This window comes from Dipodomys spectabilis, unplaced genomic scaffold (assembly GCF_019054845.1).
Source record: "Dipodomys spectabilis isolate Male_0828 unplaced genomic scaffold, ASM1905484v1 ptg000081l, whole genome shotgun sequence".
Classification (NCBI taxonomy): Eukaryota; Metazoa; Chordata; class Mammalia; order Rodentia; family Heteromyidae; genus Dipodomys; species Dipodomys spectabilis.
Genome location: NW_024870758.1, coordinates 6,688,890 through 6,708,605, shown reverse-complemented (window position 1 = coordinate 6,708,605; position 19,716 = coordinate 6,688,890). Strand labels below are relative to the sequence as shown.

Below are 19,716 nucleotides of genomic sequence, written 5' to 3'. Positions count from 1 at the left end.
TCAGTATCTTTGGCAAAGCAATCCAGATCACAAAATCATCATCCAAATATTTTTTCCATAGTATTTCAGTAAAAAGCCAGGAGCCTGGTGATTTCTTTGCAATCTTAGAATCGTCAAACCCACAGACAAAACCAGTTGTCAAATATTTATGTTAATTAGAACTGGGGAGTACTATCAATGTATTTATCAATGTATTTTTAATTACTGAATCATAAATACTGTAAATTCTTTAGGCTATATTAGCTATGCACAAGGTCGTGTGAAAAAACCTCAAAACAAATATCTTAAAATATTTTCATTATTGAACACATGCCAATAGAGCTAAGTAAATATAATTAAATCTGGGAGAATGACACAATTCTCACTTTTATCTTAAAAACGAAAATATGAATTGACACTCTCAAAGATTACGTAATTTTTGCACAGTTTTGAAAATAGCTTGAGCCTTTTCTTTTTCCAACTGTTGATGATTGTGACAAACTCAGTCAATGCTGTGGAGTGGAAGAGATAGGTAACACTGATACTTCCCCAGGGTCCTTTTCTTTTGAGTTACATCCTTAATGCACACCTTATTATATCCTTGAAGTATATTTAATGCTATAGAAAGCACATTTTTAATAAGTCCTGAAGACTAGAAATGGAACATAGTTAAAACAACATACGGTATTCTTTTTATCTTTTAGAATTTCACTTTTCCATATTCATATATATGTTTTGCTTCCACAAAGTAGTCATTCTCTTTGTTATATCTAAACCTTAACTTTATAATTGTCTTCAGCATCTCCTACATGCTCATCAAGTGAATATATATGCGCTAGTGGAGGATGTATTTCAGCGTCTTTGAGATGTAATGGAGAATACGATTGTGCTGGTGGTTCAGACGAGGTAAAAATCCATCATTCCATTATAATCTCTGAATTACATGTAGTAGAGTTAAGAAAGTAAAAGTAATAAAAACAGAGTAGGCGCTGGTGTCTCATGCCTGAAATCCTAGTTATTCAGGAGTCTAAGATCTGAGGATCACAGTTCAAACTCAGACTAGGCAGAAAAGTCCATACGACTTTCTTTTACTGTTTTTCTTTTTAATGTTTTTTATTGTGAAAATACTTTACAGTGGTGTTACAGTTACACGAGCAAGGTAATGAGTACATTTCTTAGCAAGCATTGTTGGTTCCTCCTTTGCGTTTCCCCTCCCATACCTTCCATCCCATTGCCTCAATTACACCTCCCACCCCCTGACCCCTGCCTAAATTGTAAAGTTCATTTTTCAACATAGTGTCTTCTATGGGTCAACCTGTATCCCTATTTAAACATTTTGTTTTTTCCCTTCCCCTCCCCAAACCAGCATCAAATACAATGAAAACCTGTGGGAGAGGGACATACATATCAACAAAAAAAATCTCATGGTACCATATAAATACGTTAGAAACAAAAGAAAGAAAGAAAAAAAACACGACTTTTGTCTCTATCTTGGGGCTCATTTCTCTTAACTTCATCTTATGGAAACATTGAAGTCTTGCCCTGCATAAGACTCTTATCTCTAATAAACTACTCAGAAAAAGCCAAAGTGGCTTTGTGGCTCAAGTGGTAGAGTGCTAGTCTTGAACACAAACAGGCTCAAGGATGGTGCCCTAGCCCTGAGTTTAACCCCCAGCACTGGTTAAAAAGAAAGAAAACTCAAACATACCTTCATTTTTAGGACTGTATAAAACACTAAACCAACAAATGGGGTGCAAATTAGTTCAGCAAATACCTAGGTCTGTATAGTGTGTAAATGCAAAATTCCCATTGTAAGTTGTTCTCAGTAAGTCAAAAAAAGGAAAAAATAAATAAAAAGAAATCTCCTTCGATTATAAAGTATTGATGTTAAAAGCCACAAGTTTTGTTTTCCTGTGATTGCATCATTATCATGAATGAAAACAGCAGTGCCCATTTGTATTTGAACAGATGGACTGTGTGACTGAATGTAAGGAAGATCAGTTTCGATGCAAAAATAAAGCCCACTGTATTCCAATTAGATGGCTGTGTGATGGGACTCAGGACTGCGTGGATAGCAGTGATGAAGCAAACTGTGACAGAGGTAAGGCGCTTATCCGGGGAGCCCAGATGTGACAGAATAGTCGTTGAGGCACTGGAATGAGTAAGCATATACAACATGAGCTAGGAGCAGAGAATAAGGCGATTATGAAATTCTCTTTCTCTGCTGGGATTGTGGGACAGTCTACTCTGAATAAACAAAATTCATATTACATTCAAACAGACTATGATCCTACTTTGTGTATGACAAAAATAAACCAAATATAAATAAACCAAGAGTTTAATGAGCATCTAGCATGATTTTTCCTTCAGATTGGTGATGAATCATTGCTAGGCATATGTGAAATATACAGAGAAAGTAGCAATTAGGGCCATTATTAAAAGAGTATTTTTTTTTCTGTTCTGTATAAGTTTCTTTTCTGGATTTCTTGCTTAACTCTGAAGAACAGAGCACATTTATAGTTCCTGTATTCTAGATTGTTATAGGCTATGTATTAGACAACATATACCATATGTTGTATGATATGTAGATTTTGTTTTACCCTCTAATTGTCTTTACTATTGAAAAAATTCTACTTTTTGCTTCTCTGGAAAACAATCTTCAATTTAGTAACATATTATGTTTAACTATGTAAAGATCCCTTCTGACAAGTAATGAGTTTTTATTTGTAAATCACTACAGTCAACACAGCAATGGTTACTACTTGGAGTTAATGAGAATTAATGAAAGAGATGAACCTGAGGGCCAAAGCTTGAAATTATCCTAAACTACAATTTTTTATCTTGATATTGTTATATGGATTATTTAAAACACATTTTCTTCTCATTACTTACAAAATTTGCTCAACAGAATTTAACTTTGGAGTATTTGCAACACTGCCAACAGACATGATAGTAGGTATTTCTACTCAAGGATACACTTTTGGATATGTATTCAAAGTTTATCTTATTTAAATATATTTATTTATATATAGTCATATAAGGAAAAATACATAAACTATTCTAACTTGCAGCTTCATTGTTCTTGTCTTACTTTGTACAATATTGAGTAAACTGGCTCCAAAACATATCGTTTACTGATACCTCAAGCAATGGATTATGCCAGTCTTTGCTCAAGTTTTCATGGTAATAAAGAATCAAATCAATTTTAAAGTAATGGTCAGAAGAGAATAGTTATAGTTTACCTTCCCTTCTTTATACTCAGCTATTTCATTTATGTTTCACACTGTGGCCAAATTAATAAAAAATCATAATAATCTGAGGACTTTCAGATTTGAAAAGATTCTACTATTTAACCTCACTCAGAAAAAGGGAACTGAAAAGATTCTACTAACTATTTAAACTTACTCAGAAAAAGAGTTGTGAGTTCCTAAATGTATCCTTTACAAATATGTCAAAGTTCCCCTCCTCTCTAACCCACTCACATTTTGTACTTTCTTTAAGTCTTTTTCCCATTTAGCAATTAAGTTCAAAAGAAATAGCATGGTGGTTGAGGTTTTCATCATGTATAGATTTACCTTAAGTTATGACAAAGTTTGGAATTTTAATACTTAATTTACTAGAGTGGTTTGAGGAAATCAAATCCAAAAAAAAATTCTATGAAAACAAATTACCATTCATCTCAAATTTGGACACGTGAGCTAGCAGTGATTAGTGGAGGAATTTGGAAGTAAAGAGAGCTACTTTGAATTGAATGGGTTGCCTTTGCTTACTTTCAAATACAAACAACCTCATATACAATACAACAGCAACACTTACACTTTATACATTTTAACAATTATCTTTAAATACTTATTCAAAGGGGTTTCAATTCACTCTGTCAGTTTGTGAGTACAATGCAAATAGTGTATATATTTACATATATTTTTGTAATTTAGATCTGTTTACCTCACATGAAAGAAGATATTCAATTTTTGTCTCTCTCAATCTGACTTACTTCACTTAATATATTTTTTTCTATGCCAACCATTCATGTTTTTAAGGTAAAATATATGCCTTCAGGGAACCCAGTGCATTTTTTTTTGGGGGGGGGGGGGAAAGGGTCAGTCCTGGGGCTTGAACTCTGGGCCTGGGCACTAGGTGTGAACAGTGCATATTCTTATTGGCCTGAGCATCCAGACTTTGTTCTACTCTTCTGGCATTTTTGGTAGAAAAGTCTTAAGGCTTTTATTTAAGCAATCATTACATCAAAATTATTCAAATTATTTATATAAATCATAAAATACTATCATATATTAAAGCTTCCCTTAATACAATTATGACCAGAATGGTGGGTGCTTATTTTCTGTGACAATTCACTTGACTGGCCTTCTATGAACCTGCCAAGGGCTCAGTTATAATTTAGACATGTCATTGTTAACTAATATGTAATTTACTTATTTTTTAATAACCTCATGTTGAGCTCATGAAGAACATGCCTAGGAAACTGGAATTTTAATACAGCCAGTCTCTTTAAATTACACCTTTTCCTGTTGTTCCTGTTGTTTCATGTCATTTCAAAATAAAGCTTTCAAAGTTAGACTCAGAACGTCATGGTAGCTCTGAGATGCCTTTTTGAAATTCAAATGATTTTTCAATACAACATGAAGTCATTAATAGGTTAAAGGCAAACCTTTGCCTTTCTGTTTCAATTATAATTTAATTTATATTTCTCTTCTTAATACAAAAATGGTATCCAATTCTCTTACCAAGAAAATCTCAATGCTATCTAAGGAAAATCCTTAGGGAGCTCATATTTTCCTGCCAACAAGACTGATTTACTAGAAATAGGATTTTCTCAAATACTCAAGTAGGTCAAGAGTTCACAAATTCTGTTTGAGTTTAATCCATTGTAAAACAACATTCAATAAGATTTAGTCATTAGAATCTTGAATTCTTCTTTCTTCATGATCCACTAATTTCGATTTTGAATTGAGTCAACACTCACTCCAAATGTATACCTGTGTCTTTAGTTTTCTTAATACTAAAGGCAGTGTATGTTATGTTTTATATTATTTGGGGAGAATGAATTTTTAACTGGTAATATATTTTGTTGTATAGGTTTGGGTATTTGAGAGTTCTTTTTTTGATTGTATCATTTTAGAATTTAGTATTGCTGAAATTTTAAAGTAGCATACCCAAGATAAATGTGGGCTGGAAGAAGTCTTGCATGGTGATAGCCCCTTGAGTATTCTCACCAAAGACCTGCAATTGTCCAGTCCTTTGACTGTTGCACAAGAGATACAATGCAAATTCTACCAGTTCTGCTTTGCTTCTTTTTTGAAGACCTTATCAATATTAACATTACTATCTCATTAAATAATTCCTTAGTCAAAGCTTAGCTATTACTCCAATATTTAAAAGGAATCTAGTTATTTTTCCCTATTCATGTCTATCATTAACAATTCCATTTTTTAAAAGTTGTATTTCTCAACACTGTCAAAAAGTCATATCTGTCTCCTACTTAATGGCCATACATTTAAACTCTCAGCAATAATAAAAATCATGAGCTTTATTTCAACATTCTCCACGGAAGGAATATTATTTATCTTCATTCTAAATGACAATTGTTTTCCCCAGTTGCCATTAGCCATTTGCAAATGTAAGCTTATAAATTACTTTATAGAAGTTGTTCTTTTGTAACCACATGAATGTTCTCAGTCTTTGGGAAATAAATAGGCTTCTCTATAGGCAGCAAGAACCTAAAGTTCTTAATGCTCCAATCGTTGATGTTTTGAAAATGCGTTGCTCTCTATCCAAAGACATAACTTGAATTTATTAGTTGTTTGAATATGTTGAAAATGGTGAATACATTTGTAATTTTTGTTTTTTTTATTTCATTCTTGATGTTTTTGTTGAAATAATAATTAGTAAATCACTCTCTCTCTCTTTTAATTTTTGTTTTTTGCTGTGTACTGGTTCTTGAAATCAGGTCTTCATACTCCTGTTTAGCTTTTTGGCTCAAGGTTGGCATTCTACCACTTGAGCCACTCTTACAATTGTGTTTCTTGGTTCATTAATTGGAGATAAGCTTCAGGGATGTTTCTACTCAGTCTATCTTCAAATCCTGAGTAGCTAGGATAACAGTTTGAAGACAATGGCATAAGGCAAAAACAAAAACAAAAACATGAGAAAGGAAAGACAGCATATTGAAAGATACAGGAATGTTCCTGTTTATAAAATTCTTTCTCTGATTTTGCAGAAGCATTTTACCAGTTATTCAGCATTTTACATATGTAAGACTACTTAACAACTCTAAGCACATAGTCTATCCTAGAATAAAATACTTTTAGGCTAGTGATTTAGCTTAGTTATAGATAACTTACCAAAAATATGTCAGACCTTGGATTTTATCCCCTCACACCAAAAGAAAAGAGAAGATAAAATAAATCAGATGTGATGATGCATAATTCAGACAAACTAGACACTGTGGCAGGAAGGTCAGCACACTATAATCTACCATGATCTATGACATATGTAGTGAGACTCTGTCTCAAAAACTAAATAAATATGCAAGTTGTCAGTAATTCATGCTTTTAATCCTAGGTAATCAGAAGCCTGAAAATTGCAAAATCATGATTTATAGCCAGCATGGAGAAAAAGCCCAGGAGACTCCATCTGCAATTAGGTAGTAAAAAGCCAGACTGGAGGTGTGGCTCAAGTGGGGAAGTGCTATTTAGGAGTGAGAAAGCTGAATGATCATGAGGCCCTGAATACAAGTTCTGGTACTGGCAAAATAGGAAAATAGATGATAGATAGATAGATAGATAGATGGATACATACATACATACATACTTACTTACATACATACATAGTAGATACAAAAACACAATTTTAATAAAATAATCTTAAAAATGAATTCCATAAATTAGAAGATGTCAATTTTTAAAAATCTCCTGATTTCACTATTTGCTAAACAAAATATTTGTGAAAATAGTATCAAATAGCATGTTTTGAATTATAAACCATATATAGTTTTAAATGAATTAAAATGTCATATTATTTGTTCTTAATATTCTGCTGGAAACTAATATTAAAAAGTAAGAAAAATTAGAGAAATATGTTTTCTATTTTCTAGTGTTGCTAATGCTCTCTCTTTTTTTTCTGTCTTAAAATGAAGGAGGAAATGTATGTAGAGCTGATGAATTCCTTTGCAATAATTCCCTTTGCAAACTGCAGTTCTGGGTGTGTGATGGAGAAGATGACTGTGGAGACAACTCTGATGAAGCCCCTGAGATGTGTGGTAAGTTGCTGTATGTTGCTCTAGAGTGTACTTCTATCTGTTTATCTAAAGTACCAGAGCGATCAATAGAGTATTAAACCAAACCACAAATTCTACTATCCAGACTTAGGTAGATAAAATTCTATTTTATCTATCACAGAACAGCTTTTTTTCCAGGTAATGCACAGATTACCTTGTTCAAAGTTTATGACTTTATAGTAAGTGTCCTAAATCAAAACTAGCACATATCCTCACTATCCAAAGATAGATTACAAACTAGTTTGGAAGACTTAAAATAAGCTGATATTCTGAATTGAATAAGATACATACAAAATTATGATTTAATACTGAAATGAGGTTTTAACTGATAAATGGAAATAATATCAACAATAAGATAACAAATTCACATAGGTAATTCATCAAATTTTACTTTGTCCAAGGAATTATACATACATAAGAATAGATACATATATAAGTAGAAATGTCATAGGTACCCGCATATATATGTGTTAATTTATATTATTTGAATAAAATTCAATTTCTGTAGACAAAACTTATTTAATAGTGAATTTAAAAATCTTAACAAAAATAATTTTATCTCTGAAGTTTGTTAAGGGTATATTTGTTCAATAAAATGTGTCATTTGAGAACAACAAAATACATGATTTCTCATACTTATATAAACTTCTTTGTAAGTCTTCATTCTTTTTGAATAATGTTGACAAGGAATATGGTTATATTTTTAATTTTAAAAACAATGATAACTGCCAGCCAGATGCCAATGGCTCACACTTGTAATCCTAGTGACTCAAAAAGCTGAAATCTGAAGACTGTAGTGTGAAGTCTGCCCAGCCAGGAAAGTCCATTAGACTCTAGCTCCAATTAACCATCAAAAAGGCCAGAACTGTATCTGTGGCTTAAGTGATAGAGTGTTTGCCTTGAGCAAAAACGCTCAAAGACAGTACCTAGGTCTTGATTTTAAGTCTCAGGTCTGTCACTACAAAAAAGATAATGTCACTTCATAATGTGAATAAGTAGCATATGAAATGAATTAATGAAAATACAGCATGGAGGCATATATATATATATATATATATATATATTCTATGCTTAAAATTAAGATAATATATATGATAGTCATTTGTCTACTGTTATAGTTGTAAAAATATAAAACAACATAGTAGCTCTTTTAAGATTTAAGAAGAAAGCCAGGTGCCGGTGGCTCACGCCTGTAATCCTAGCTACTCAGGAGGCTGAGATCTGAGGATTGCGGTTCAAAGCCATCTCGGGCAGAAGTCCGTGAGACGCTTATCCCCAATAAACCACTAGAAAACAGGAAATGGCACTGTGGCTCAAGCGGTAGAGCACTTGCCTTGAGCTGAAGAGCGCAGGGACAGCGCCCAAGCCCTGAGTTCAAGCCCTACGACTGACAAAAAAAAAAAAAAAAAAGAAGAAAAAGATAAAAGCATTGGTATTATTTTCTATTAATACAACTGATAAATTATGAGGCTAATTTTTGCATTATGTTGAACATCATCAAACATTATATTGTTCCTGTTCATAACATATTAAAATATTAAAATACATTTACCAATATCCATGTATAACCATGTATATCCATGTATAAACGATGAATTTTCTAATCTGTTCACTATTTCATCTGACCAGAAAACCACTGTATGGATTAGGAATACTTGACAATTAATTACTGTATAAGATTCCATTTCCATACCATTCTGCATCCATTACTAGTATAGAAATTTATGTTCAGGATCTCCCTCATGTCACAACTGATAAAGCTTCTAAGATCTCTCTGGTCATCCCTCTATTTCACTCAAGCATGGGTAATAAGAAACTAATAAAGTATTCTCTAAATAATGAAAAAAAAAAAGAATAAACCAAACTCTTCTGTGCCAGTTTGTGATAATCAACAAACAACCCATAGTTGTTGCGCTCATATTTTGGTTTGGTAAATAAGGATAATTTCCATACATTTCATCATGCAATGAGATAATTAAACAAAGGGAGTAGATAACACACTTAATAAGGCAACTAACTTGGTCTTTGGAATCTAAGACAAATGGCAGCATATGAAAGGTATAAATCATTTGCTCAATAAATGTTTGGTAAACTAGAAGTTACTTTGTGATATAATGTTGAAGAAACAGGTTGCAGTTTTACTTCACAAGGTTAATGATGACAAAAGTTATTACAAATTATGATACATTGTATGAAGGAAAAATAATGAAAGTATCAATGTAGGGATTTATTTTCCATTTCAGGAAATGAGAAAAAATACTCGTATTTTACTTAGAGTAGAGTGACATATAACTGGAAAATATGCCAGAGGAATTTTAGAGTATGACACAGTATTTTAGAAAAAGAAAAAGGCAGAGCAAGCCATGGCTTAATGCGAATATAGGAGGGTGTTTTTACTTGTACATTTGAATGGAAGGAGAATTTAGGGGAAGTAAGTTGTATAAGTTTAGAGTGCTGACAGTCTGAGAAGGTATTTAGGAGACTTTCAAGTAAAGATGTCAGTCAGACCTTGTCAATTTGGTTCATGACCTTAAAGAAATAGATGATTTATAATATCAATTTGATAATAAGAATAAATATGGTGCCATGTCATATGGAGTTTTAAGGTTTATAAAAGATGGAAGTAAATCATAAAAGGAGTTTATGAAAGGCTATTGAGAATCATTAATATCATGAATATGAGCTGTCAGAAGAAAATCAGACAGATGATCACAAAATGATTAGCTTACAAAGTAAAAGGGAGATTTAAAGTAGTTGTGAACAAAGACTCCAAGGTAAGAAATATTTCAAAAAAGAAGAGTTGATGCCAGAGGAGACAGAAGAATAAGTTTCAGACCAAGTAGAAAAATTACTTCAGAATGTGAGTTAGTAATTTTCTTCCTTTAACAAAAAATAGTGAGACATGCATGGAGCTCGTGGCTCTTTCCACTGATCCTAGCTAGGTAGGAGGCTGAGATCCGGGATTGCTGTTCAAAGCCAGCCTAGGCAAGAGTGTTCTCAAGATTGGCTTTTAACTCCCATTAACTACTATAAAGCCAGAAGTGAACCTGTAACTCAAATGGTAGAAAACCAGCCTTGAGTGGAGAATCATAGGGACTGTGTCTGGGCCCTGAGTTCAAGTACCAGGACTAGGGCACAAACACACACACACACACACACACACACACACACACACACACACACACACGTATAAAATGAGACAAGTTGATAGATGATATATAGGTATGTTTATTTGAGAATTCTTAATACTTTTAGAAAATTTCCATGTTTAGCATTTCTATTGGGTGTTCAATAGGAAAACTGTTCACATAAAGAGGGCTGAAGTGTGGTTTGGGGAGGTTTAGAAAGGATGCATTTATGAATACCTATGGCAGGAGGTAGGGGAAGTGATTAAGCTCTCCAGGTAACACTAATGACTAATCCTACTGGGTGACACTGATGGGGTTTGCAGCTTGCTCGTTTCGGGATTCCCAGTTACAGATGTTGGGAGGGCAGATGGTTTCTATCCATCTAAGTTTAGAGTTTTATTAGACAACAAAAATGAAAAAGAGAAAGGGAAAAATCAGGTTACTGGAAAGAATATAGGTTTCTAGAAAAGTACTAAAGGAGTACTAAAGTGTAGGGTAATAAATACCATCAGGAATGAAAATAAAGACAAAAAATAAAGAGTAAAATGGTGGACATGGTAATAGACTAGTGTTCCAGATAAAATGGAAGGAGGCTTATAAAGAGACTTGTTAAATTATAATCTTGAAACAGAGGTTTGGTGAAAATGTGAGAATTTTTTGGGAAATGGTAAAAACAGGCTGCAATCTTGTGCATTGGTTAATGTTTGTATGTGCACAAAACAGAACTCTTGGTGGCTGGATCGTGAAGATAATTCTATTTTAAATCTCCAATGCCCACAACCTTCTTGGAAAGTGGAAGTATAGGTAGATTAATCCAACAGAAATTTAATTATAAGTAATTCAAGAAGACAAGAATTGCAGATATTTTTTGGTGTGCTTATGTAAATACTGATGTAATCTAGGATGCTGGAATGAATTTGAATGCAGAGAACTGTGTTGGAATACAGGTATGACCAACTATCCAGACTCTAAAATAATAATATTTGTTTACATTTCATTTTCAAAATGCAATGTACACATAAGATTGAATGTGGACATATGTCAATAATGTTCTAATAGTTTTTTTTGTCAGAATCTTAATTATCTTCAAACACAAGATAAGATGAGGTTGAAGCAAATAAATAAACACATATTTATCTATAAAAACCCCAAAAGGGAAGGAGTACACTCAGAAAAAGAATGAGGATTCAGTTAAATGAATATGGTTAGGCAAAAAGTGTGGTATGTTTAAGGGAAATGTTATATAGTACATTACAAAGATGATTGATTAAAAGTTATCAGTGTGTAGAAGCAGTAAGGAAAAGCTAATGAAAAGGTATAAGCACCTCTGAAGTGTCCCAAATTATATATTAAAGGTTACAGATTGCTGTCAATATGATGTGTGTTAGATTGATTTTTGTTTTATGTGTGTGCCTTTTTGAAGATCATTGTGAAGAAAAAGTATGCTAAGATAAAAAAAAAAAAAAAAAAAAGAGCGGGCCAGGTGGTGGTGGCTCATGCCTGTAATCCTAGCTACTCAGGAGGCTGAGATATGAGGACTGCAGTACAAAGCCAGCCAGCCCAGACAGGAAAGAAAACTGAAAGTGGCTCTGTGTCTCAAGTGGTCGAGCACTAGCCTTGAGCGGAAGAGCTGAGGGACAGAACTTAGGTCCAGATTTCAAGCCCCATGACTGACAAAAAAAAAAAAAAAAAGAGTGGAAGTATTATGGTTATAACAGAAGTGATTGTAGTATGATATCAAGAGAACAATAAGGATGAATTTAGAACAATTATTTGTTTTCTTCTTCGAAAGTGTCATTAACTGAACTAAAGAAATGAGATTAATTTCATATTTAGGAAGAAAAGATCAGACAGAAATAATAAAGGATTGAATGGTGAATTTTTTGAACTTGAATTTCTTCAGAATATGTTTTACAATTCAATCTGTTATTTCAGAACTAAATCAAGACTGGAAACTCTTCAAGATATAGTAGCTTATAAATAAATTACTACATATGAGACGAAGTATGTGTGTGTCTGTGTCTGTGTGTATCCACTAGTAACAGAGTTTTCTACATGTAAAGATAAATAAATATTGTACTTGCATTGGAGGTGAAGGCTGCAGAAGAGATGATAGGAGGGAACATACATATATATATATATATAAAATGAATAAATATTATTATTAGATTATATTATGCAATTATATAAATACATTATTATAAATGTTCATTATATAAACCGTAGTATAGATTTTATTAATTAACAATTAATATAAATATAAAAGTAGTATAAATAAGTATTATTTTATGATTTATATATATATATATATATACATATATATATATATATATATATATATATGTTTTGTTTTGTTTTTTGGTTCATTGTGAGGCCTGAACTCTGGGCCTGGGCGCTGTCCTTCAGCTCTTCAGCTCAAGGCTAGTGCTTGCCACTTGAGCCAAAGTGCCACTTCCAGCTTTTTTTTGCTTATGTGGTGCTGAGGAATTGAACCCAGGGCCTCATGCATGCAAGGCAAGCACTCTACCACTGAGCCACCTTCCCAGCCCCATATCTATCTATCTATCTATCTATCTATCCATTCTTTAAACAGATTATAAGGACCCAGACATCATATTGTTGGATGATTTTTTCCCCACCAAATGGACTATTTTCAATGTGAGGTCTGAAATATGTGCTTGTTCAGGCTCTGTGCTCTGAAATTATTCATTGAGATAGCTAAGTGTCTTGTTGCCATGTTGTATAATTTGATACATCAAGAAAATCAGCTAACATAAAGCATCTGGAAATGAAAACAAAACATTTTCCTTCCTTCCTTCCTCCCTCCCTCCCTCCCTCTATCCCTCCTTCCCTTCCTTCCTTCCTTCCTTCCTTCCTTCCTTCCTTGCTTCCTTCCGTTCAGCTGTGCTCCTTTCTGCTGCTCATATGGATAACTTGATTCATATGCTTCTTTTATCACATTTTCTAGTATGCACAAGTAGGCATTTTTCACAATAAAAGTTTATTTATAGTAGCTAAATTATGAATTTGAAAAAAGACAAAATGTGTTCTTTGTAAGTCTCTACATGCAAAGGAGCTGCCTCTGTTTTGTTCCGTGTTTTATTTATTTTTTTTTCTTTTCTTCCAGTCAAATTTCTTTGCCCACCCACAAGACCTCACAGATGTGGAAACAATAGAATTTGCTTGCAATCTGAGAAAATGTGCAATGGGATTGATGACTGTGGGGACAACTCAGATGAAGATCACTGCAGTGGTAAATCTGTTTAATGAGAAATAATTGATTTAGTAGCAAATGTAAAACGAGAGAATGATCTGAGAAATTAAAGTGATAGGAAAATTTCCATCTGGCATATCTGAATATATCGCTTTCAGGCACTTGATCTTCTGACAGTGTATGAAAATAACCTAATAGTCCTCTGCACAGCAGAGGACTGTGGATTTAGCCAGAATCCTTATGAAAGAACTTTTTTCAGAATATGCTAATATCATAAAAAAACAAATTAGTTGAAATAGTTTTGAAATAGTTGACAGAGGACTGTGGACTTACATAGATTGCATGTACACACAATCCCATTTCCAAAATTCATAAGTTTGAAAGCTCCTAATCTAAAGGTTTAATGTAACATTTTACAAAACTATTTGGAGATGAAACCTAACCTGAACTCCTTTGTGTCTGTTTCTATCATTTCAAAAACATCCCCTCTTATGTGCCATTGTTTAAAAAAACAGAAAATACTTTTATGAACATGCTAAAATTCAGCTCCAGTTTTTCACTTAGTTCCAGTGCTTATAGAAAGCTTCACAGTCTCAAGCTGTCCATAGCATGTAGTAAAATCTTAAACATACAATTTGCTACATACATTAGTTTTGACTCTGTAACATAATTACCACATTTTTCAATTGAATTGGTAGGTAAGCTTGTGTCTAAGGCAAGGCCCTGTGGGAAGGATGAGTTTGCTTGCAATAACAAGAAGTGTATCTCCATGGACTTGCAGTGTGACAGGCTTGATGACTGCGGAGATGGTTCTGATGAGCAGGGCTGCAAAATGAGTGAGTCTGTTAAACAAATATGGGTGCATACCACTCCCTTTGACACTTCTGTGTGGCGAAACTTATATTACTTCGGGAACGTTTGCTTTTGTTGTTGTTGTTGTTGTTGTGGGACTTGAACTCTTGGCCTGGGTGCTGTCCTGAGCTGCTTGGCTCAAGGAGAGCGCTGCGCCACTTCCGGTTTTCTGGTGTTTAATTGAGGACAAGTGTGTTATGGACTTTCCGGCCCGGGCTAGCTTTGAACCGAACCGGTATCCTCAAATCTCAACCTACTGAGTAGCTGGGATTATAGGCGTGAGCCACGGGTGCCCGGTTTGCTCTTTTTAAAAGAGGCTTAATTTCGCTCTTTACCAAAGCAACCTGCCTAGAGTATCCCTTTAAATTCAGAAAACATGAAGTGGAAGAGGCTGACTTTGTAATGAATTTCCTTGTTAGAGTTGAAGAGGAACATTTGATATTTAAATTTGGGATTTAATAACAAAAATATTCTATATCCCTTAGTATGCTACTTAAACAAGTGTAAAGTTAATATTTTTGAGTTTTGCAAACAGAGAGTGATGCTTGCTTGAATGATGGCAAAAGGCTTAATAATTTATTCATTCATGGCTGAAACATTTAATCCACTGCTATTTAAAACTATTTCATTTTTTTCTTTTTTTAAATAAGTTTTTTATTGTGAAAATACTGTACAAAGGGGCTACAGTTACATGAGCAAGGTATTGAGTACATTTCTTATCAAGCATTGTTGCCTCCTCCTCTGTTTTTCCCCTACCATCCCTTCCCTCCCATCTCCACAACTACACTTTTTTTTCAGCATACTGTGATACTTATTAGAAGTTATGTGATATAATTTTGTGTTTAATGTTTGGCACTTGATATTCTGCATTCAGGAATTTCAAATATTTATGTCTAAATTCAGACATCTAGGAATGTCACAATGCACTATCTATTTTGCATATTTACTTTTTTCTCGATTTTGCATCTGAGTTATTGTTCACTAAATAACAAATACCATCCAAACACAGCCATGTGCACCCATTTACGAATTGGTGAGAATTAATAATAGTTACAATTCTAATAATTATAGTTCTCATTTCTCAAAAAATTAGATTTGTTCAAATAATTTGGAGGTAATTAATGGTATCCATATAATTATATCACTTTCATATATTGGAGCTCTAAAATGTTTTCCTGAATGGAAGATAAAACAAGGAAATTAAGTCTATTTTTTCTGGAAATGACAAATAGGTCTTTCTTATGCTCTCTTTACATCATTGCAACCCATGAACCCAGGAGCATTTTGTACACTCAAATGTGACTTCTCATGTGTATCCAAAGCTAAACATTTTAACAAACTGCTAATTTAGACTGTTAGTTTGATTAATGTGGGAGTCCCTTTGAAATTCACTAGTGTATGTATGTAGGTTAACACTGAATGTACACATCTCTAAGTAGCTCCTAAAAAAGTTGTACTTATAAATTAATCCATTGTAAAGATAGCCTATCATTAGAATCACAGACTCAGTCCTTTCTTTTACAATGATAAGGGCCTGATAACACCTGTTAGTATATCAGCTGTCAGTAGCTTGTTGCAAATTATATTTAATGTTAATGAGTTTATTCTACCTTTGCTTCTTTATATTTATACAAAATAAAGGCTTAAAAGTATTTATAAAAATAATTATCCATGTGATAATTAAATATGAATCCAAATTAAAAATAAAACCTCCATTTCAGGACTCTGACTTATATGAGTTTTGATCATATTTTTAAATCCTAGCTCCCAGTGAATACACCTGTGAAGATAATGTGAAGTCATGTGGAGATGATGCATATTGTCATCAAATAAAAACATCTGTTTTCTGTCGCTGTAAGCCTGGATTTCAGAGAAACATGAAAAACAGACAGTGTGAAGGTAGAACACATTTCCTCAACAGCTTGCTCTTAAATCTTTGGGTTATAAAGGACTCCCAAGGCTGCTAAATTGCAAGATGACAGGGGATTGATTTTCATCAAAATGCTGTGTATCTGTGGGATACCTTTCACTTAAGAGAGGGAGCGTCTCTGGGGTCAAGAGCCTGTTTGTTTGCACAGCTAAGCTAACCTCTCTAATACTACAAAGCACTTTTTCTGTAGCAAATTCAGACCTGCAGGAATTTCAATTGTGCTCTGAAAGTTCTGTTTTGAAATGCAAATAACAAAATTGCTGCTTCAGGAACTATTGGAGAATTAGACTCACTTCATGAAAGAATATATTTATAGTGCCCTATTTCTCTTGTGTGTGGCATTTCCAATGCTCCAACAGCTAATTAACATTTAGAAAATTATGAGCTTCTGTCCCAACACTATGTTTTAAATAATCCTTTGTAACACAATGTGTATGTGTGTGTGTATGTTTAAATTCAAAGTCAGTATGCTTGTGAATTTCTTTCAAAATGCTCAGTGAAGGATGGACAGAATCTCATATTTGTTTCATATATGTCAGTATGTTTTATATCTGTGGCTTACCTATAGAACCACAAATGATAGTGCTAAATATATGTCCTTCAAATTTCCCTCATAAAATGGATATTTATATTTAGATATTATTGTGTTTAAAGCCGAATCCAAACTATTTGTCTGGCTTATTTATGTTAAATATAGGCACTTGTATCTATATTATTTCTTTCTGATACTCTTCAGTTAGAAAATTACATGTGACCAGGTGCCAGTGGGCTCCTGCCTATAATCCTAGCTAATCAGGAAGTTGAGATCTGAGGATCATGATTGGAAGACAGCCCAGCAAAGAAAGCTACAACATCCCACCGAAATATGCAAAAAGCCAAAAGTTCGGCTGTGATTAAGTGGTAGAGCACTAACATTGATCAAAATAACTCAAGGACAGTACCCAGGTCTGAGTTCAAGCCTTAGGATGTGCTCGCATGAATAAAAATACTACATTGTGGCCAGGCACTAGTGGCTCAAGCCTATAAACCTAATCAAGGGACTGATAGATCTAAGGATCACAACCAGTACCTAGGAGAGGTAAGAAAGTTCATGAAACTCTTATCTTCAATTAACTAGCAAAAAGCTGAAAGTGGAGCAGTGGTTCAAGTTAGAATGATATCTTTGTGCAAAATGTGCTTAGGAACATTGTCCAAGCTCTGAATTCAGTCACATATAACACACACACACACATGCATACACACCCATACCCCCCCACACACAATTACATTGTGTCAGTCAGTGTAAAACAACATAAATTATACTCAAAAGAGAGTAATATATGTAATATATAGTCAGGTATTTATAAACATATTGAGTTACATCTCATTGATTAGTCATAACATTTCTCCACTTCCTATGCAACACAGAAAGCTCATAACCTATGTTATCTCTCTTAAGGAAAGACAAATGATTTTCTCATGGCTTTCCTATTAATTGTATTTAAATACACAGGTGTATGAGCACACATTCAAGATTTTTATTTCTGACAGTATTAGTTTCGTAATATTTATTTGGAGTCTGATATATGCTAGAGATTTACTAGATTCAGAATTTCTATTCTCAATATTTTTGTGATTATTATATTCTATGAAAAATACAACCACAAATTACATTGTTCATTCAAAATAGCTTTGAATGCAGATTGAAATACTTCTGTCTTGCATATGAACAACTTATCAACTCTAATTAAATTTACATTTATGACAGGTGATAGGGAGGGCAATTTTGATTAGACTTTGTAGCCCAAGTTGTCAGTGGCTTTATCTAAAAATTAAAAAAAAGTCAGTAAAGAAATAACTGAAGTGGAGAAATACTGAAAAATGAATGCCAAAGACTGTGCACACCTGGTTCATGCCTGAGGCTGAGATTGGAATGAGCAGGAGCATGGTTCCAGTTCAAGCTAGGCCGAAAAGTCCTTTACAGTTTATTTTCTTGGAAGTAAGTTAAAAGCAGTGACAGGTGCTCTCATCTCAACAATTACAGGAAGCCCAAGTTAGGAAGATCATTCATTGTCAAGGAATATATGGGCCAGGATGTGAGATCCTATCTCAAAAATAATAGCTGGCAAAAGTCAAGACTAGAGGCCTGTCTTAGTGATAAGAAGACCTGCCTCTCAAACGTGAGACTCTTAGTATCACCCTACTTCAAAAAACAATAGAAAGAATGTCAAGAAGAAAATTCAAAAGATATTTTCAGCTTCTAAATGCCAGACACTGTTCCAATTGTTAGGCATATGTGGAATAGCTACTCCTCTTCAGAAGCTATTATCTAGGCTATCACCGAGGCCTCATTCTATAGAAGAGGACAAAATGATGATATTGCCTGTTTGAGGGACACGTGAGGCACTTGCATTTTTTTTGAACTATGTATTTGATGTATACCAAAAGTAAACCATAGTGGCAAATAGGCACCTGTTCAAAGTTACAGGTACTAAAAAAAATTATAATTATATATCACTTTTGAAATAATAGTCTGCACTAGAGATAACTACAAAAAGGTTATACTCTATTGCTTAATTTTCTTTTTGACAATAGAGTCAGAAAACCCTGGAGTTTTGAGTTAGGTGGTCAATGGGAGGATCCCTAACTCTAGCATTAAAAAGTTAGAACATTATTGAGTGCATTTGTTGTTGTTTTTGCTTTTGTTTACACTTTTGGTGGTACTGTAGTTGAACCAGACTGGCATTCTGACAGTGGTACCATATTGCAAGCCTTTTGTTGTTGTTGTTGTTGTTGCTGTTGTTTTTGGGTCTAGTGGTGGGGCCTGAACTCTGGGCCTGGGCACTGTCCCACAGCTCTTCAGCTCAAGGCTAGCACTCTACCACTTGAGCCACAGCGCCACTTCCGGCTTTTTTCTTTTTGCTTATGTGTGCTGAGGAATCTAACCCAGGGCCTCATGCATGCAAGGCAAGTGCTCTACCACTGAGCCACCTTCCCAGCCCTTGTTGTTGTTGTTTTTGTTGTCAATTATTTTCTGATAAGATCATACACTTTCCATGGTTTGGCCTGTGGACTGTGATCCTCTTACCTATGCCTTCCAAATAGCTGGTCTTGAAAGTTTAAAACATCAGCAAAAGTTGCTGGCTTAGATAAGGCCTTACATATTTTCCTGGCTAGCTTTGAGTACTGATCTTTCTTATGTCAGTCTCTGGAGCTGATCACAGTACAAGTAACAATCACTGGAACAAGCCTTGTGTGTTCAAGGGAAAATAGCCCTATTAGTGTGTTGATCCTAAAATTCTCTAGTTTGAAGCAAAGATTTATCTCACAAATTTCT

General features: G+C 33.9%; 1 protein-coding gene across 1 annotated transcript in view; it reads left to right on the top strand.

Annotated features, from left to right (window-relative positions):
- Lrp1b (LDL receptor related protein 1B) overlaps nt 1–19,716 on the top strand; it is a 1,466,647-nt gene that overhangs the window by 1,326,061 nt on the left and 120,870 nt on the right. Inside the window, 6 exon segments of the mRNA XM_042683428.1 lie at nt 779–885; nt 1,948–2,080; nt 7,136–7,258; nt 13,532–13,657; nt 14,317–14,454; nt 16,235–16,369. Of these exon segments, the coding sequence (XP_042539362.1) occupies nt 779–885; nt 1,948–2,080; nt 7,136–7,258; nt 13,532–13,657; nt 14,317–14,454; nt 16,235–16,369 (762 nt within the window).